General features: G+C 36.3%; 2 protein-coding genes across 5 annotated transcripts in view; one reads left to right on the plus strand and one right to left on the minus strand.

Annotated features, from left to right (window-relative positions):
- Window positions 1-7,139, plus strand: part of LOC131463503 (dmX-like protein 1) — a 45,640-nt gene extending 38,501 nt beyond the window's left edge. For all 3 annotated transcript variants that reach the window (XM_058635245.1, XM_058635247.1, XM_058635246.1), the window contains 7 exons: window positions 99-159; window positions 351-478; window positions 983-1,060; window positions 1,195-1,286; window positions 1,436-1,488; window positions 2,081-2,298; window positions 5,542-7,139. In XM_058635245.1, coding sequence (XP_058491228.1) covers window positions 99-159; window positions 351-478; window positions 983-1,060; window positions 1,195-1,286; window positions 1,436-1,488; window positions 2,081-2,298; window positions 5,542-5,775 — 864 coding nt within the window. In that variant the 3' untranslated portion in view covers window positions 5,776-7,139. The remainder of the gene's footprint in view (window positions 1-98; window positions 160-350; window positions 479-982; window positions 1,061-1,194; window positions 1,287-1,435; window positions 1,489-2,080; window positions 2,299-5,541) is intronic.
- Window positions 7,140-10,117: 2,978 nt separating this feature from the next.
- hsd17b4 (hydroxysteroid (17-beta) dehydrogenase 4) overlaps window positions 10,118-22,008 on the minus strand; it is a 37,419-nt gene continuing 25,528 nt past the window's right edge. The window contains exons 23-24 of one of the 2 annotated variants that reach the window (XM_058636798.1): window positions 12,563-12,690; window positions 10,118-10,684 (exon numbers count right to left, since the gene is read on the minus strand). In XM_058636798.1, coding sequence (XP_058492781.1) covers window positions 10,595-10,684; window positions 12,563-12,690 — 218 coding nt within the window. In that variant the 3' untranslated portion in view covers window positions 10,118-10,594. The remainder of the gene's footprint in view (window positions 10,685-12,562; window positions 12,691-22,008) is intronic. The other variant, XM_058636799.1, reaches the window with a different exon arrangement.

The raw sequence follows: 22,008 nt of genomic DNA on the forward strand, positions 1-22,008 counted from the left end.
TTATACAGCAGTAATACTTACAGCATCCATATTTACCATGTTGAATTTGTGCTAATGTTGGCTAAGCATCTTCTTCTCCTCCTCTTCACTTTTCCCAGATGATTAAGAGAAACATCAATAATGTGAGAAGAATGACCTCGCATCCCACACTACCTTACTGTGAGTAGATTCTTAATGTCTGTTAGTTCATTAGAAGATAGCTCCCTAAAATGTGTTAGACATCATTTATTAAAGGCCAAAAGAAGAGCTTTTTTTTCATGATCTTGAGAAAATTTAACAAATGCCAAAACATCATGTTGGAACCAGAACACATTTTGTTTTTTTTTGTTTTTATTTCTTCTGTTTCATAGACCTGACAGGAGCTCAGGATGGTAGCGTCAGGATGTTCGAGTGGGGTCACTCCCAGCAGATTATCTGCTTCAGAAGTCCAGGAAACTCCAGAGTCACCAGGATACGATTCAACCACCAAGGAAACAAGGTTATAAACCTTAGCATGGCCAGGAATAGTCCGGCACCACCCCTGATGTCACAAGTATTTTTAGCCTTGTAGTCTGCATTGTGATGTGTGCCTGTCAGATTCAGCAACACTTTCACACTTCCTCTTACAACTTCACCATCCAGACACAAACCACAGTGGGGAGTTTGGCTTTAGCACACATTGTTCTGCAGCTGAGTGATTCAGCCGCTCTGAACTCGGGCCCTCGCCTCTAGCTAATAATATTCTCAGATGGTGTCTCAGTACTATCTGCTCTGACCAGGAGTTAAATATGCTTAAAAACTGGAAAGACAGAAATTGTAAGTCTCTTGACTTCAGTTATGTAAGAGGTGCACGGACACAACACACTGTTAAAACGTTATCGCACAATGCAATTCACCAAAAAGGAATGATGGATCTCAGGGCGGCTTTCTGATGTAAATGAAAGGACAATTTCGCCTGCGTCACAGCAAAGTCTCATATCTGCTCTGTGAATGTTTTGTGCAGTTTGGTATCGTCGATGCTGACGGTGGTTTGAGTCTGTGGCAGACTAACACCAGTGGGAATGCCCCCAAACCGTTCTTGGTAAGAAACATCTAAAGCCAAAGGATTTCCAAACCTTTCTTTTATTTTCAGATTTTTTTTATGAGCAACAATCCTGCTTCTCTAGACTATGACTGTCATTAATACTAACCATCTCATTTGTTTCTCTCTGCCAGACGTTGCAGTGTCACAACAAGACAGCTCATGACTTTGTCTTTGTGGGCTCCTCCTCCCTCATTGCCACTGCAGGTCTTTCCACAGACAACAGGTATTGAATTTTCTGCCTTGAAATTCTTATTAGATGCTGAATCTTTTGTCAAATTAAATTTCTCCGTGCTGTGCCCGACAAGGACGAAGGTGTCCTTTGGTTGAACTGTGAAGACCGGATAATGATTTGGGTTATTTTTGTCTCCACAGGAACGTGTGTTTGTGGGACACTCTGGTGACTCCTGCTAACAGCCTCGTACATGGTAAGACTGGGCACAGAAAAACAGTGAAGCCTCTTTCAGGAATCAGGAATCAATGGTGTCCTCTCATACATGTCTTGCTTAAATATTTATTTTCCTCTAAATGGGAACATAATTTACAAATTTGACCACATATTCTATCAAATAAGACCTAAATCTAACGATTGAGACCGTTAATTCCTCAAGAAAATATGTACTGACGTTACAAGTAGGGTAAAGTTATTTTTGCAACCAGCCAGAAGGCTACGTCTATTTCTTATATCGTCTATGGTTAACAGTAAATTAACCTGCCACACTTTTAATTATTGATTGTTGATGTTAGAGTTTAGCTTAATGAACTATGTTTACTTCCTCTCAAATGTAAAGACATGCTGGTTTTCTTATTCTTCCACAATATTAAACAGAAAATAACAAGATTTTCAGCAGATAAACCATATTTCAGCACCCTGCTTGGTCTATGATTTGCATTTTTGTGTTCCCTCATTTAATTTATCCACCACACATTTTTAATTTGCTTTTCCTGTCGATGCATCCCTGTTTCTCCGTAAGTGTTTTTGCCCTCCATCTCATTCTCCGTGTTTCTGTGTCTCCGTAGCTTTCTGCTGCCATGAGTCGGGTGCTACTGTCTTGGCGACGGCCCCCAGGCAGCAGCTGCTTATCACAGGTGGGAGGAAAGGTTGGATCAGTGTCCTGGAGCTTCCCCACAGGCACCAGCGGCAGAGCTTCCAGGCCCATGACTCACCGGTCAAAGCACTGGCTGTCGATGTAATTGAGGACTTCTTTATCAGCGGATCAGCAGAGGGCAACATCAAGGTAAATCTGACTTAACTCTCTTTTCTGATTAATTCATTTCAAAACACAACAAGCTAGAAATGTTGCATAAAGGTTTTTTTTTGGTGGCTCTCAATGAGTGCGTTTACATGCATGTTAGAAGTCCAATTTTAAGTATTTTCATGTATACTTGGACTAGACAAGTTGTCCGATTGCCTGTCTTAGTCGGACTTCGGCCTAAGCTCGATTAAACTGTGCACGTAAACGTACTGACTGTCTGTTAGAAATAAAAATCCGAGAATCCCTGTGGCTCCATGTGACACATTTGAACACGACAAGCTGAGCCGAGCCGACCCCCTCCTGTCACATCAGTAAAAGTTCATCACTTTACCTGTAGCTAAATTAAACTACGTTTCATGCATCGTTCCCCCGTGTCACCTTTCACATGTGTTTGTGACGTGACTTCTGGTGAAAGATGACTCTGAAAATCATTTTGTGTGATCTTTACTTTAGAGAAAACTTTGGTTAAGTTCTGTGACTTTTTCAAGAGAAAATTATGAATTTTGTAAGAGAGCTCCAGTGGGAAAAATGGTTCAAAAAACCAACATTTGCATCACAAAGAGTCTTTGTAGCAGCCAGGTGTGAATCTGTCATCTGCCCTGCATGATGACAGATTCCATAGTGACAGAGAACCCAATCAAAGTGTCACTTTAGATCATAATTATCTTACTTAATCACAAGTATGATGGACTTCCTACTCATAACAATAGTATAAGTCCAATCCATTCAAATGGCGGCCCGTGGGCCACATGCAGCCCATAATCAACCACATAGTGGCCCAGCCTGTGATTTCACCAGAAATAAGTAGAGAAACATTTTTCTAAAGATTCCCACATCAAATCCTCCAGTCGTCTGACAGATTTGATAGCAGTGTTAGTTCTTTTTTTATTCTTTTGAAGGCACTTTGTGATGTCTGTGGGTCGTATATGACCATCTTTTTTGCTTATTTCAAAGAGAAACAAATGCTAATATTGTGCACCTTTTGGATTTCATGCACCTGAAATGACAAACTAAAAATTTAAAATAGTTACAGCTAATACTGTGTACTTTATTTGTGCACTTTGAGGTGCGGGAAGGACCGGTAAGACAAAAATAATTGTATTGTAATTATTATTATTTTTTTTTAAATTGACTTTTTTATGTATGTTTTAAAATTGTCATCACCTGCAGCAGAACATGTTTGGCCCGGCTAAATTTCTCGGTTTGAAAATGTGGCCCAACTGAGTTTGTAATTGGATATTTCCGGTATAAGTGATGGTTACCGGAGTCTGTGGTGTGAAAAAGTGTGTGAATGAGTGAGTCTTTAGTTAATCAACTTCAACTGCGAGTAAATAGCGAAAATAGCATGTGTTGTCACAGATCACACAGCCCTCACTCAAAGGATGAAGCTGCTGCATCACCACGATGTACGAGCACTGACGCAGTGCACGTCTGCTCGAAATTCAAATGACTTTTATTCTGGATGATTGCTCACACACACACACACACACACACACACACACACACACACACACACACACACACACACACACACACACACACACACACACACAAACCCCTCTGCAAAGCTCTGTGCGATGTTACTCATCTGAGGTTGTTAATTGTATAACAGCCAAATTAAAAATGCAATATGGCTTTGCTGCAAAAGTATAAGCTTTCAAAGAGTGTGGTGAGAGTCCACGGCCCTGAAAGATTAACCAAGTATACAGATTAAGTCTAGAAATACCTTATCAAATAATAAAGCTCCCAGGCTGGGAATATGAACCCAAACTATGCAAGTTACTCAGAGAAAATCATGGCTCTCGCTGGAAGCTCTTCATGTGTACACAGTTTCTGCTCTGACAGTTTAAAGAGAGAATTAACTTAAAACATTGCAGAGCTCATTTTCTTTTTTTCTGACTGTCAACAAATCTTGTGAGAATGAGACCAACGGTGGTAATATAGTCTGTCTCTCTGTCAGGCCAGAAAATCTGTTTCTGTTGAAGATTCCAAAAAAATCAAAACGGACCATAAAGTTGTTTATTTTTCTATGAATTTATTTGTAACTGTTTGACACGAAAGTCATGATGTTACTGTTATTTATAGCTATAATCTGTAATTGGTTTCTAAAACATTCTTTTATCGTATTTGTTCGGGATGTCCTGATCCTGATCTGTAGATTTAACTCGCGGTAAGTCAAGTTCAATGGCACTCAACAGTGTTTGCGCTCTCTGTTCTTTCTTTCTTAACTCTAAGTATGAAATATTTATTTTGCTAAGCTTAACCTTTCTTTTTTTTTTGAATGGTGTGCTTTGGTAACAGAAAATACTCAAAAGTAACAAGATTGGCCAAACAAATTGACAAAGATCCTGATCATTATTATTATTTGTTGAAATGTTTTTCACGTCTGCAAAACCTATGAATAAATTGTCTGGGGAAAAAAACACGGTGTAGGGAGAGTCTAGAAAAGCTTACAATAACGGGTTTTAAGGGCAGACAAGTGCTTCTTGAAGCCAAGGTGAGGAGAGAGCACTGTGAGGACAGCTTCATAGACACTGAATGCACCATGTCTCAATCACCTAAAACACCAAATATAATCCAATTATAAAGAGTAAACCATCATAGAACCCGGGATGCAAACCAGCAACCTTCTTCCCGTGAGGCAAGGGTGCTGATATAGAAAGTGTTTTCTATACCAGATGCAGACTGCAGTTTTACTCTGTGATCTGATCACGTGCAGACAGCACTAAGAAAGACTGTTCACACCTGACACTAAACTGTGTCCTGTGACCACATGGGAATGGAATGGACTGAGAGCATCCAGACCTGGGCTCTGCCTGTGATCAGATCACTGAAGATGGATGTTAATACCAGGTCTTAACGGGGTCGTGGTGACACTAGAGGAACAATAAGAGGAGAGCTGAATGATTATAATTCATCCTGAAGGAGACGTGCACGTCTGCTCAAATTTAAGTGGCAATCCATCCAGTAGTTGATGAGATATTTCCGAAGGTATGTTTTTACTGCATTTGCACAAGTGGGAATTTATTGCAGCAAGATAATCTATGTGTCATCATCTTAAAATTAACTGCAGTGCCCATTTTGTAATCTCTGAGGGATGAGCTGCATCAGAGGGAGCAGCAGCAGGATCACTTTGGGATTGAATCTCTTTCATATGCCGCGTCTTCACTTCATGAAAAAGCTTCTAACGAGTGAAGTTGTTTTTTCTCTGTCTCTTCCCTCCAGGTTTGGAGTCTGGCCACACAGTGTGTCCTCTTCTCCTTCCCAAACGAACACGCTCGCCAGTCCCTGTTCAGGAACCTCGGCACCGGTGTGATGCAGATAGAGGTGGGACCGGCCAATCACATTTTCTCCTGCGGCGCGGACGGAACGATGAAGATGAGGGTCCTGCCGAACCGCTTCAGCGTTGTCAACAACAACCACGGCAACCTCAAGAACGATGTAAAATTCTTCATATAGACATAAAAAGTGTGGACTGTTGAGTTGAATAATGTGTAGTGCAGAGGGTTTCTTTTTTGGCACTGTTGTGGGAAAAGTACCTTCATACAGTTGGTTCCTCTTAGGGTAACATCACCATGACAACGCAATGTCATGTCACGTGTTGCCAAACGTTTCCAATGAAGAAATATTGACAGGATTTACAGACTTTCACAGAGTGGGAGCGCGTCGTCTAGACGTGACAGTGACCATGCAGCGAAGTGACCACACCTGACCAAACACACACATACACAAACACAAGCCTCTATGAGAGTTTGGAACCATTGTGGACGTTTAAACACAGTGGACACAGGGTAAAGACTGAGGGCACATGTTGTTGTATCCGAGGCCCAGAAAGAGATTCTCCAAAAGCAAACCTCCATCTCAGCGTCTGCTGAAGAGCACACGGAGGAGGAGGAGGAGGAAAGCTGCTGTTTTTGCACAGGAAGCCCTAGAAGGAGCAGGACCGGTGAGGAGGACGAGTCTTAAAGCAGCGGAGCTCTTCTACTTTTTTAGTTCACGTTCGCGAAAGCAGTCATGAAAGCGGAAGCTCTGCTCAGGCGTTCAGGGGATAAAACGTGACCGTGTGACATCACTGCCGAATCAGAACCTCCGCACAACCGCAGTCACAGGGGTGGACGACAAAATCCACCACAAGCACATTTAATCTAATCACCCTTGTTCATTTTTTAAACACAAAAATAACGCCCTCGCAGTGTGACGAGCAGAAGCAGCAGGTGTCGAGAATGAACCACTATAGGGAAAAATACAGGATTTCAGTTTCATGTCACACTCACTTTTTTTTTATGTTTTTGTTTTTTTTGCAGCCTGATTTGAAATGAACAGACTTTAAACAAACAAAAAAAACAAACGCATCATATCTCCACATTTTAGAGAATGTGGTTGTTCTCTGTCTGTAGATGAGAGGGTGAATGTCACACATGTATGTTGTTTACTGCAGATTAGCATAAAGACTAGAAACAGGAGGAAGCAGCTAAACTTGCTCCGTCCTGTCGTAATAAAATCATACATTTTGTTTAATTAATCAAACCTTTGCTGCTTTACGTCTGAATATACATATATATATATACACACACACACACGATGAATATTTTATAGCTTTGCGGTTGTCATTCCACTTTTTTGTCTTTTTTTCTTTTTTTTTCCAAGGTGACGCTGCTTTCAATGTGACTATCAGTTACAGGAACATTGTGTTCTGTAAACATTTAGTATAAAGTTGCAATGGTGTTAAGCAATTTTTTTTTTCTTTCTTTTTTGTTTTGTTTTTTACATTTTTAAAAATTAAACGTACGCCAGGTTTGCTAGCAGGCGTTCCTGTTTGCTTACTGATGACTATATTTCACTTCCTTTTAATAATTAAGATACTTTAAAAACGTGATAATTCTCAGGCAAGTTTTTTATGTCATCGTTTAGGTTTAACCATTATAATACAGCAATTAAAAGAACAATGTACAAGAGCATCATTCAAATTTTGGAGCTAATTTTCCAAAAACAAGTAATTTAATCCAGTTTGTTCAGAGTTTTGACTTTAATCTACAAGTTTGCTGCCGCCCAGTGTTCTTCTTCCTTTTCCATTTGCACATAAAAGCGTTAAGCTAAATTATATGTATTCCAACCTTTAGTCATACAGTAATATACAGATAATATGATAACATGAAATGATGTGTTGATCCTTTAATTAAAGTGTCCTTAATCTTTGAGAACTACTTCCACCATGCTGGCACAGAACTCCAACTCTGGAGCCTGATTATATTGATAACTGATACTAAGTTGCACAAATAAGCTTTGTTTTGGCGCTTTATTGGTGTGGGACGTCACAAAAAAAGAAATCTGTGGCTGCTTTTTTTGTTGGTTTTTTACACACTATTAAGCTGAAAGAACATGAAACGTTACTCTTGATGGGAAGACAAACATTGTAATGGAAATATCATGTTGTATTTTGCTCTTCCCTCTCCTCACATACACACTTTAAATGTCCACCATGGACCACAATTGAAAGTTGCCTTGAAACAACATCGTCCAGTTCCATCATAACAATTGCAGTGGTTACCTCATCATTCTTTGTTTTTTTTTAATCATCCAGATGCAGCTCACTGCCTCCAGCAAACAAACAATAATCTAACTGCGAATTGAAGTGTGTGGGATTAAATAATCCATGAAGCTAAACTGACCCACACAGATTGTGGCTGTGCTGCTGTAAAGGAAAACATATGTACAGTGAAGACAAACATTTAAGATGATGTAGATATATTGCAGTCATGTGTTGTGGTGTACATATATATATATATATATATATATATATATATATATATATATATACATACATATATATTTATTTATATATATATATATATATAAATACATAAAGTAGGCTTCTCGTAAAAACTGCATAGTCGTAGAGATTAGTCGTAGATAAACGGCAGGTAACAGCAAAAGCCACTTTATAAAGAGTAGAAGTCTATATGGTTAAAGGTCTATTTATGAAATGTGTGCATATTTAGGATCATAGACTCGATCATAAAGCAGATATAATCTTATTCTGTGCTCTTTGTTTGTTTTTAATTTTGGGAGCTTGAACAACCATGTGAGAAACAATGACATAAACTCCAGCAGCAACTGGAGAATAGAATACATTTTACTATAATCTTTTCTTTCTTTTTTTTGTCTGCTTATTTTCACCCATTCAACTAAATTAATAAGAACCAAATCAACTCGACTTCTTCTTTCTCTCCCTCTTCAATCTTGCAAATGTGAATTTGATCAGATAATTCTAATTTTATAATAAAGACTGTGTAAGATAATGTAATATTTACAGAAAATGTATTAATGTAATAATAAACAAAAACGTGGTAACACAGAAATTAGTTTTCTCTTTGAAGTCACACTCCACACACTCTTTATATGTTCACCAGTACATTTTCTATGAGAAATCTTCTTCTTTTACAGTAAATGATGGAAAACAAGGTCACGTTTATTGAATTGTTTCAATTTTAAAGAGAATCGAAATTTCCCTTTAAGAGCAGATGCTGTCTGCGTTAGGTTTTTTCCTCTCCATAAGTGCTCATTATGGAGGAAAAAAACGTAAACGTAGCTTTATGTATGAGTCTGTCTCTAACAAACAAAGATCCACAGATACATACCATAATATTGGGGTTTCCATTTGATGTTATCGAGGTGAAAGTGGACGTGCCTGGAGATGTCCATGTCACGTGATTTGGTGATTATCGATCGCTGTTTTGCTACATGAAGCTAGGTGTTAGCTAAGCTAAGTGTTTAGAACGTCCCTAATAAGGTATAATTGGTTAAAGTTGGCTAGATTTTCACTTCTAAGTAACGACATTTGTAGATATAAAGTGTGTTTATTGTCAGGTACGTTTTATTGACACCTTTTTTCAACGGCATGGAACAAGAAGGGGAGAGAAGTAAAAGAAAATGTCCGACTTTTTTTTTTTTCACCAGAGCAGGACGTGAAGGTGAAGGAACAAAATGAGGGAATATTCTGGAGTTCGATTAAGTGAAAACCCGCTTGGCTTTAGTTTGGAAGAAACACAAGAAGCAGATAAGTACATTTTTCTCGAAATGTTCATTTTTAATTGTGTTTTGGTTTGTTGAATTTGATATAATGATTTTTTTTTTAGTTTGTTGGTTGGTCTATAATTCAATTGTTGTTTGAATAGATAAGCCAAAATTAACTGCCTTCATTTTGTCCTGTTCTTGTAGGCTAATGAGTCACCAATTTATAAATTATGAATATGTGAATTTGTAAAAATAGATCTAAATCTGGCGCTCAACATTACAACAGTACTTCAGAGGCTTCTACTCTTTAACACAGAAAACCACCCTAACAACATGACCTCAGTCTTTACCTTAGTCATTACAATGCAAACTGTTTATTGACATTCATGTCTTCATTTCTGCAAAACACTCAAGCAGTTGTTTTTACAGAATATAGTGGCATATGAATGTGACTGTCGTCAGCATAAAGAGAAAACAAACAAAGTTCTTCAAAAAAATTCAGTTCAGCCGATGGTCAATGTTTGATGTTTTTGGCCGATAAGTTAGGTTCAAATACATGAATCAGGTCATCAAGTAAACTTTGGGATGAAAAATAAAGAGTTAAAAAGACGTGTAAAAGCATTTACCAAGTCTTTGGTAAATTACTTTTCGTTTTATTTATTTGTTATTTTAGGGTTCAGAAATAAGTTCTGATGTACAACAAACGTAAATCAACACCTTAAAAGAGAGTAATTATCACTCCAATGAAACAAAGAGGAAAAAAATTGGTTCTGAATTTGTTTATTTTCATAGAAGAGCAAATAGCAATTCATTCATTTTCATGACTTTCGTTACAGATTATATGAACATGATTTTATCAACAGGTTTTAGTTTTATTATCACTTCACCCACTACATTTACTTAATATATGTAAGTGATGTTTAGTACTGACACACCAGAACATCATGTTTTGACTGATGTTGATTACAGTGAATTATGAAAACAGACAGAGATATATATTAATTTAAAGGCACGAGGGATTCAAGTCCAATGGAATGACAATGAGTTCTTCATTCTTGTGATTTGAGAAAAAAAAAATTCTCAGAACAAACAACCATATGATACAGTTTATTATTATTTGACACATTGCTTCATGATTATTATTTCAGAGCTCCAACTCTGTTTAATTAGTGTGTTTCTCTTCAGAAACGCCTCGTGTGAGTGGACAGACGGAGGCTGCGAGGCTCGTTCGGTTTAAAGTCATGTGGCTGCTCTGCCGAGGAGCTCACAGCTTGGCGTAGTCCTTCAGGATGACATCCAGTTTCTGACTCAGCATGATGTTCCCTTTAACCTTCAGTTTGCCAGAGAAGAATGCCTGGAAATAACAAACAACACAAAAAAAAACACTTCATTAAGCAGTTTTCAAGTACAGGGAGGGGGTCAGGCGGGGGTCATCCGGGTGCATCAACCTGCACTTGAGCACAATTTCACGTTTCCTTTGGGGGCAGAACAGTAAATATATATGTATATTTATATAGAAAAAGTCGCTTAATTGATGAGCTGAACTATCGAGGATGTGCCGTGCGTTCCTCGGCTAGAAAATCAATCAGGGGAGTGGTTATGACGACAACCCTCGCTGTGTCCCTTTCAACTCCACCAAGTGATCTTTTCTCCTGCTGCTTTCATCGGCAGAGCAGCTGCAGAAAGACCCTGCACGAGGGACCTTCAGCAGCAGCACCACACACACACACACACACACACACACACACACACACACACACACACACACACAGATCAATATCACTGCTCCAGGAAGCATATAAATTGTGTTGTGCGATGGCCACTCAGTGACGGATGAGATAGTACTGACATAATAAGTAACGTCTATTGATTAGCCATTCAGAGTGCTTTCTGAACTTGGTCTGATGGGTCGCTGCCTTCCATTGTTTAATCTAAGTGATGAGATCAAGGGAGAAGTCTTCACAGATCAAAAGACACTTTAATCAAAATAAACGTTTTAAAAATACAATATGAAACATTTGTGTTTTCAGACATCTAAAAACAATGAGGCTAATGTTGTATATTTTGTTGAACAAAAATCGATGGGGACAAAACCGGGACAAAATCTGGACTTGTAGTTAGCCAGTGTGTTCTGTGTCTCTTGTTTTTTCCATTTTCATGCACATTTGCTGCATCGTTCTGTTTCTCATTCTCATTGTGCTTTCTCCCTAAAGAGCAAACGCACAGAGGAATCAAACGAGACAAGGCCCATTGATCCCACGCCGTTTTCTTGATGTCGCCAAACTAGGTATGTTGTTATTGTTTTGACTGAGAAATCCTAAAATCTTGTGTGTGTGATGATGAGAAGTGGTTAAGTTTTAGTTCCTGTACCCGGTATTTATACCAACGTATTATTGTGAAATATTTGCAGGACTGACTGATATGCAGTCCTGACATTTAATTGAGTATGGAGGAGTAATTACTCGATTATTAATCGTCAACTATTTTGATAATCGATTAATTGGTTTGAAGCTTTTTTCATGACTAAAACAAGATTTCTGATAGTTTCAGCTTCTTAAATGTGAATATTTTCTTTGTCTTTGCTCCAGATAACATAGAAATAAAAGTGAATCATTTTGGTTTGTGGGCAAAACAAGACATTTGATAAACTCATTAGTTCTAGGTTTGACAAACTGATCAACATTCTTTTAAGGTTTTCTGACATTTTATGAACGAAACGATTACTCGATTCGAGTAAATAATCATTAATAGTCATGAGCAAGACATCCGACACAAGTATCAGACTGAACAATGCCGAACTGTAGATCAGTTAAAAAGACTTTAAAATCCTGAAAACATGGGTTAATCTCCATATTTAACATGGAAATATCTAAAATCTCAATATTTATCTGATGAGTCTGCTGTATTTAGTGACAGACGGAGTCTTTGCTACGGTCATGGAGGGAGTACTGAACAAACTAACTTTTTAATTAACTGATTCTAATGATTCAGTACATCGAAAACAACTGCTTTACAAGTCACTAGTTAGTGTGTGTCGCATATAAAACGAAGTCACGGCAGTTTCCCGCCCACGATGTGGAAGTACTATTGTAATGGAAAACCAACCAAACCGTGTAGAGCCCAGCCAAGGTGAGGCGTGCCAGGACCATGTAGTGGAAAAGCGGCATTTGTTAATGCAGGTCACATCAAACTAGAGCCACAGTAACTGAGTGAAGTCTCCTGGATACTTTACCTTCTGAGGGTTGAGTTTCCCCTGCACCACGTCCATGAAGTCTTCATCAGACACCGTCAAGGTCACATCTGCTTTCCCACCGTCAGGACCTTTATGCAGCGAGCCACTGCCGTTCTTCAGATCGATGGCTACAGAAAGACGGTGAGAGGGAGAGTGACATTTATGAAATGTATCTCAAATTTTGCACGACATACTACACTACGAAATTTTTGGCACATTTTAGACGACATACTATACTATGACTTTTTTGTCTCATTTTGGACGACATACTATACTACGACTTTTTTGAGTGATTTTGGATGACATAGTATGACTATTTTGTCTCATTTTGGACGACATACTATAGTATGACTTTTTAGAGTGATTTTGGACGACATACTATTTTATCACTTTTTAGAGTGATCTTGGACAAGATACTATACTATCACTTTTTTGTCTCATTTTGGACGACATACTATACTATGACTTTTTTGAGTGATTTTGGACGACATACTATAGTATGAAGGGCCACACGGTGGTGTAGTGGTTAGCACTCTCGCCTTGCAGGCCCTTGTTCCCGGTTGGAACAAGAGCCTTTCTGCATGGAGTTTGCATGTTCTCCCCGTGTGTGCGTGGGTTCTCTCCGGGTTCTCCGGCTTCCTCCCACAGTCCAAAAACATGCAATGTGGGGATAGGTAAATTGAACTCTCTAAATTGACCAAAGGAGTGAGTGTGAGAGTGAATGGTTGTTTGTCTCTATCTAAGTGTGGCCCTGCGATGGACTGGGGAACTGTCCAGGGTGTACCCCGCCTATCGCCCGATGTAGCTGAGATTGGCACAGCACCCCCCGTGACCCTCTGGTTGAGGATAAAGCGGTAGATGATGACTTTGACTATGACTTTTTTGAGTGATTTTGGACGACATACTATAGTACGACTTTTTTGACTGATTTTGAACGACATACTATATAGTATGACTTTTTTGACTGATTTTGGAGGACATACTGTAGTAAGACTTTTTTGAGTGATTTTGGATGACGTACTGTACTACGACTTTTTAGAGTGATTTTGGACGACATACTATAGTATGACTTTTTTGTCTGATTTTGGACGACATACTATGACTTTTTAGAGTGATTTTGGACGACATACTATAGTATGACTTTTTTGTCTGATTTTGGACGACATACTATAGTATGACTTTTTTGTCTGATTTTGGACGACATACTATAGTATGACTTTTTAGAGTGATTTTGGACGACATACTATACTATGACTTTTTTGAGTGATTTTGGACGACATACTATAGTATGACTTTTTTGTGTGATTTTGGACGACATACTATTGTATGCCTTTTTATAGTGATTTTGGACGACATACTATAGTATGACTTTTTGAGTGATTTTGGACGACATACTATACTATGACTTTTTTGTCTGATTTTGGACGACATACAAAAGAATGACTTTTTTGTCTCATTTTGGACGACATACTATACTATGACTTTTAAGAGTGATTTTGGACGACATACTATACTATGACTTTTTTGGCTCATTTTGGACGACATACTATAGTATGACTTTTTTGTCTCATTTTGGACGACATACTATACTATGACATTTAAGAGTGATTTTGGACGACATACTATACTATGACTTTTTTGTCTGATTTTGGACGACATACTGTAGTATGACTTTTTTGTCTGATTTTGGACGACATACTATACTATGACTTTTTTTGAGTGATTTTGGACGACATACTATAGTATGACTTTTTTGTCTCATTTTGGACGACATACTATAGCATGCCTTTTTATAGTGATTTTGGACGACATACTATACTATGACTTTTTTGTCTGATTTTGGACGACATACTATAGTATGACTTTTTTGAGTGATTTTGGACGACATACTATACTATGACTTGTTTGTCTGATTTTGGACGACATACTATGACTTTTTAGAGTGATTTTGGACGACATACTATAGTATGACTTTTTTGTCTGATTTTGAACGACATACTATAGTATGACTTTTTTGTCTGATTTTGGACGACATACTATAGTATGACTTTTTAGAGTGATTTTGGACGACATACTATACTATGACTTTTTTGAGTGATTTTGGACGACATACTATAGTATGACTTTTTTGTGTGATTTTGGACGACATACTATTGTATGCCTTTTTATAGTGATTTTGGACGACATACTATAGTATGGCTTTTTGAGTGATTTTGGACGACATACTATACTATGACTTTTTTGTCTGATTTTGGACGACATACAAAAGTATGACTTTTTTGTCTCATTTTGGACGACATACTATACTATGACTTTTAAGAGTGATTTTGGACGACATACTATACTATGACTTTTTTGTCTCATTTTGGACGACATACTATAGTTTGACTTTTTAAAGTGATTTTGGACGACAAACTATAGTATGACTTTTTTGTGTGATTTTGGACAACATAGTATAGTATGACTTTTTTGAGTGATTTTGGACGACATACTATAGAATGACTTTTTTGTCTGATTTTGGACGACATACTATAGTATGACTTTTTTGTCTGATTTTAAACGACTTAATATACTATGACATTTTTGAGTGATTTTGGACAATGTAGTATAGTATGTCGTCCAAAATGAGACAAAAAAGTGATAGTATAGTATCTTGTCCAAAATCACTCTAAAAAGTCATAAAATAGTATGTCATCCAAAATTACTCAAAAAAGTCGTACTATAGTACGTCATCCAAAATCACTCAAAAAAGTCTTACTATAGTATGTCGTCCAAAATGAGACAAAAAATTCATAGTATAATATATCGTCCAAAATGAGACAAAAAAGTCATACTATATAGTATGTCGTCCAAAATGAGCCAAAAAAGTCATACTATAATATGTCCTCCAAAATCAGACAAAAAAGTCATAGTATAGTATGTCGTCCAAAATCACTCTAAAAAGTCATGCTATAGTATGTCGTCCAAAATCACTCTAAAAAGTCATAGTATAGTATGTCGTCCAAAATCACTCTAAAAAGTCATGCTATAGTATGTCGTCCAAAATCACTCTAAAAAGTCATAGTATAGTATGTCGTCCAAAATGAGCCAAAAAAGTCATAGTATAGTATGTCGTCCAAAATGAGACAAAAAAGTCATACAATACTATGTTGTCCAAAATCAGACAAAAAAGTCATACAATACTATGTTGTCCAAAATCACTCAAAAAAGTCATACTATAGTATGTCGTCCAAAATGAGAGAAAAAAGTCATACTTTAGTATGTCGTCCAAAATGAGACAAAAAAGTCATACAATACTATGTTGTCCAAAATCACTCAAAAAAGTCATACTATAGTATGTTGTCCAAAATCACTCAAAAAAGTCATACTATAGTATGTCGTCCAAAATCAGACAAAAAAGTCATACTATAGTATGTCGTCCAAAATGAGACAAAAAGTCATACAATACTATGTTGTCCAAAATCACACAAAAAAGTCATACAATACTATGTCCAAAATCACTCAAAAAAGTCATACAATACTATGTCCAAAATCACTCAAAAAAGTCATACTATAGTATGTCGTCCAAAATCAGACAAAAAAGTCATAGTATAGTATGTCGTCCAAAATCACTCAAAAAAAGTCATAGTATAGTATGTCGTCCAAAATGAGACAAAAAAGTCATACTATAGTATGTCGTCCATAATCACACAAAAAAGTCATACTATACTATGTCGTCCGAAATCATTCAAAAAAGTCGTACTACAGTTTGTCGTCCAAAATCACTTTAAAAAGTCATACTATTGTATGTCGTCCAAAATGAGACAAAAAAGTCATACAATAGTATGTCGTCAAAAATCACTCAAAAAAAGTCATACTATAGTATGTCGTCCAAAATGAGCCAAAAAAGTCATTCTATAGTATGTCGTCCAAAATCTGACAAAAAGTCATACTATAGTATGTCGTTCAAAATCACTCAAAAAAGTCATACTATAGTATGTCGTCCAAAATCTGACAAAAAGTCATACTATAGTATGTCGTCCAAAAAGTCATACAATACTATGTTGTCCAAAATCACACAAAAAAGTCATACAATACTATGTTGTCCAAAATCACTCAAAAAAGTCATACTATAGTATGTCGTCCAAAATTAGCCAAAAAAGTCATACTATAGTATGTCGTCCAAAATCAGACAAAAAAGTCATAGTATAGTATGTCGTCCAAAATCACTCAAAAAAAGTCATAGTATAGTATGTCGTCCAAAATCACTCAAAAAAGTCATAGTATAGTATGTCGTCCAAAATCACTCAAAAAAGTCATACTATAGTATGTCGTCCAAAATCAGACAAAAAAGTCATACTATAGTATGTCGTCCAAAATGAGACAAAAAGTCATACAATACTATGTTGTCCAAAATCACACAAAAAAGTCATACAATACTATGTTGTCCAAAATCACTCAAAAAAGTAATAGTATAGTATGTCGTCCAAAATCACTCTAAAAAGTCATAGTATAGTATGTCGTCCAAAATCAGACAAAAAGTCATACTATAGTATGTCGTCCAAAATCAGACAAAAAAGTCATAGTATAGTATGTCGTCCAAAATCACTCAAAAAAGTCATACTATAGTATGTCGTCCAAATCAGACAAAAAAGTCATACTATAGTATGTCGTCCAAATCAGACAAAAAAGTCATACTATAGTATGTCGTCCAAAAAGTCATACAATACTATGTTGTCCAAAATCACACAATAAAGTCATACAATACTATGTTGTCCAAAATCACTCAAAAAAGTCATACTATAGTATGTCGTCCAAAATTAGCCAAAAAAGTCATACTATAGTATGTCGTCCAAAATCACTCAAAAAAAGTCATAGTATAGTATGTCGTCCAAAATCACTCAAAAAAAGTCATAGTATAGTATGTCGTCCAAAATCACTCAAAAAAGTCATACTATAGTATGTCGTCCAAAATGAGACAAAAAGTCATACTATAGTATGTCGTCCAAAATCAGACAAAAAAGTCATAGTATAGTATGTCGTCCAAAATCACTCAAAAAAGTCATACTATAGTATGTCGTCCAAAATCAGACAAAAAAGTCATACTATAGTATGTCGTCCAAAATGAGACAAAAAGTCATACAATACTATGTTGTCCAAAATCACACAAAAAAGTCATACAATACTATGTTGTCCAAAATCACTCAAAAAAGTAATAGTATAGTATGTCGTCCAAAATCACTCTAAAAAGTCATAGTATAGTATGTCGTCCAAAATCAGACAAAAAAGTCATAGTATAGTATGTCGTCCAAAATCACTCTAAAAAGTCATGCTATAGTATGTTGTCCAAAATCACTCTAAAAAGTCATAGTATAGTATGTCGTCCAAAATGAGCCAAAAAAGTCATAGTATAGTATGTCGTCCAAAATCAGACAAAAAAGTCATACTATAGTATGTTGTCCAAAATGAGACAAAAAGTCATACAATACTATGTTGTCCAAAATCACACAAAAAAGTCATACAATACTATGTTGTCCAAAATCACTCAAAAAAGTAATAGTATAGTATGTCGTCCAAAATCACTCTAAAAAGTCATAGTATAGTATGTAGTCCAAAATCAGACAAAAAGTCATACTATAGTATGTCGTCCAAAATCAGACAAAAAAGTCATAGTATAGTATGTCATCCAAAATCACTCAAAAAAGTCATACTATAGTATGTCGTCCAAATCAGACAAAAAAGTCATACTATAGTCAGTCAGTCAGTCATCATCTACCGCTTTATCCTCCACCAGAGGGTCGCGGGGGGTGCTGTGCCAATCTCAGCTACATCGGGCGATAGGCGGGGTACACCCTGGACAGTTCGCCAGTCCATCGCAGGGCCACACACAGATAGAGACAAACAACCATTCACTCTCACACTCACTCCTATGGTCAATTCAGAGTGTCCAATTCACCTATCCCCACATTGCATGTTTTTGGACTGTGGGAGGAAGCCGGAGAACCCGGAGAGAACCCACGCACACACGGGGAGAACATGCAAACTCCATGCAGAAAGGCCCTTGTTCCAACCGGGGCTCGAACCCGGGTCTTCTCGCTGCAAGGCGAGAGTGCTAACCACTACACCACCGTGTGGCCCTCATAGTTTAGTATGTTGTCCAAAATTTGACAAAAATGTCATCGTTTAGTATGTCGTCCAAAAGTGACCAAAATTTCATAGTTTGGTACATTGTCCAGAATTTGTCCAGAAAGTCATACTATAGTATGTCGTCCAAAATCACTATAAAAACGCATACTATAGTATGTCGTACAAAATCAGACAAAAAAGTCATAGTATAGTATGTCGTCCAAAATCACTCAAAAAGTCATACTATAGTATGTCGTCCAAAATGAGACAAAAAAGTCATACTATAGTATGTCGTCCAAAATCACACAAAAAAGTCATACTATAGTATGTCGTCCAAAATCACTCAAAAAAGTCATACTATAGTATGTCGTCCAAAAATACTCAAAAGTCATACTATAGTATGTCGTCCAAAATCAGACAAAAAAGTCATACTATAGTATGTCGTCCAAAATCAGACAAAAAAGTCATACTATAGTATGTCGTCCAAAATCACTATAAAAAGGCATACTATAGTATGTCGTCCGAAATGAGACAAAAAAGTCATAGTATAGTATGTCTTTCAAAATGAGACAAAAAAGTCATACTATAGTATGTCGTCCAAAATCACTCAAAAGTCATACAATACTATGTTGTCCAAAATCACACAATAAAGTCATACAATACTATGTTGTCCAAAATCACACAAAAAAGTCATACAATACTATGTTGTCCAAAATCACTCTAAAAAGTCATGCTATAGTATGTTGTCCAAAATCACTCAAAAAAAGTCATACTATAGTATGTCGTCCAAAATGAGCCAAAAAAGTCATAGTATAGTATGTCGTCCAAAATCAGACAAAAAAGTCATAGTATATAGTTTGTCGTCCAAAATCACTCAAAAAAGTCATACTATAGTATGTCGTCCAAAATGAGACGAAAAAGTCATACAATACTATGTTGTCCAAAATCACACAAAAAAGTCATACAATACTATGTTGTCCAAAATCACTCAAAAAAGTCATAGTATAGTATGTCGTCCAAAATCACTTTAAAAAGTCATACAATAGTATGTCGTCCAAAATCACTCAAAAAAAGTCATACTATAGCATGTCGTCCAAAATGAGCCAAAAAAGTCATAGTATAGTATGTCGTCCAAAATCAGACAAAAAAGTCATACTATAGTATGTCGTCCAAAATCACTATAAAAAGGCATACTATAGTATGTCGTCCAAAATGAGAGAAAAAAGTCATACTTTAGTATGTCGTCCAAAATGAGACAAAAAAGTCACACAATACTATGTTGTCCAAAATCACTCAAAAAAGTCATACTATAGTATGTTGTCCAAAATCACTATAAAAAGGCATACTATAGTATGTCGTCCAAAATGAGACAAAAAAGTCATAGTATAGTATGTCGTCCAAAATCACTTTAAAAAGTCATACTATAGTATGTCGTCCAAAATGAGACAAAAAAGTCATTCTATAGTATGTCGTCCAAAATCTGACAAAAAAGTCATACTATAGTATGTCATCCAAAATCACTATAAAAAGGCATATAATAGTATGTCTTCCAAAATCACACAAAAAAGTCATACTATAGTATGTCGTCCAAAATCACTCAAAGAGTCATACTATTGTATGTCGTCCAAAATGAGACAAAAAAGTCATACAATAGTATGTCGTCCAAAATCACTCAAAAAAAGTCATACTATAGTATGTCGTCCAAAATGAGCCAAAAAAGTCATAGTATAGTATGTCGTCCAAAATCACTATAAAAAGGCATACTATAGTATGTCGTCCAAAATGAGACAAAAAAGTCATAGTATAGTATGTCGTCCAAAATCCCTCAAAAAAAGTCATGCTATAGTATGTCGTCCAAAATGAGAGAAAAAAGTCATACTTTAGTATGTCGTCCAAAATGAGACAAAAAAGTCATACAATACTATGTTGTCCAAAATCACTCAAAAAAGTCATACTATAGTATGTTGTCCAAAATCACTATAAAAAGGCATACTATAGTATGTCGTCCAAAATGAGACAAAAAAGTCATAGTATAGTATGTCGTCCAAAATCACTTTAAAAAGTCATACTATAGTATGTCGTCCAAAATGAGACAAAAAAGTCATTCTATAGTATGTCGTCCAAAATCTGACAAAAAAGTCATACTATAGTATGTCGTCCAAAATCACTATAAAAAGGCATACAATAGTATGTCTTCCAAAATCACACAAAAAAGTCATACTATAGTATGTCGTCCAAAATCACTCAAAAAAGTCATAGTATAGTATGTCGTCCAAAATCACTCTAAAAAGTTATAGTATAGTATGTCATCCAAAATGAGACAAAAAAGTCATACTATAGTATGTCGTCCAAAATCTGACAAAAAAGTCATAGTATAGTATGTCGTCCAAAATCACTCTAAAGTCATACTATAGTATGTCCTCCAAAATGAGACAAAAAAGTCATACTATAGTATGTCGTCCAAAATCACTATAAAAACGCATACTATAGTATGTCGTACAAAATCAGACAAAAAAGTCATAGTATAGTATGTCGTCCAAAATCACTCAAAAAGTCATACTATAGTATGTCGTCCAAAATGAGACAAAAAAGTCATACTAAAGTATGTCGTCCAAAATCTGACAAAAAAGTCATACTATAGTATGTCGTCCAAAATCACTATAAAAAGGCATACAATAGTATGTCTTCCAAAATCACACAAAAAAGTCATACTATAGTATGTCGTCCAAAATCACTCAAAAAAGTCATACTATAGTATGTCGTCCAAAAATACTCAAAAGTCATACTATAGTATGTCGTCCAAAATCACACAAAAAAGTCATACTATACTATGTCGTCCAAAATCACTCAAAAAAGTCATACTATAGTTTGTCGTCCAAAATCACTCAAAAAAGTCATACTATAGTTTGTCGTCCAAAATCACTTTAAAAAGTCATACTATAGTATGTCGTCCAAAATGAGACAAAAAAGTCATACAATAGTATGTCGTCCAAAATCACTCAAAAAGTCATACTATAGTATGTCGTCCAAAATCAGACAAAAAAGTCATAGTATAGTATGTTGTCCAAAATCACTCAAAAAAAGTCATAGTATAGTATGTCGTCCAAAATCACTATAAAAAGGCATGCAATAGTATGTCGTCCAAAATGAGACAAAAAAGTCATACTATAGTATGTCGTCCAAAATGAGACAAAAAAGTCATACAATACTATGTCGTCCAAAATCACTCAAAAGTCATACTATAGTATGTCGTCCAAAATCACTCAAAAAAAGTCATAGTATAGTATGTCGTCCAAAATCATTAAAAAAGTCATACTATAGTATGTCGTCCAAAATCACTA

The sequence above is a fragment of the Solea solea genome, chromosome 8 (assembly GCF_958295425.1).
Source record: "Solea solea chromosome 8, fSolSol10.1, whole genome shotgun sequence".
Taxonomy (NCBI): Eukaryota; Metazoa; Chordata; class Actinopteri; order Pleuronectiformes; family Soleidae; genus Solea; species Solea solea.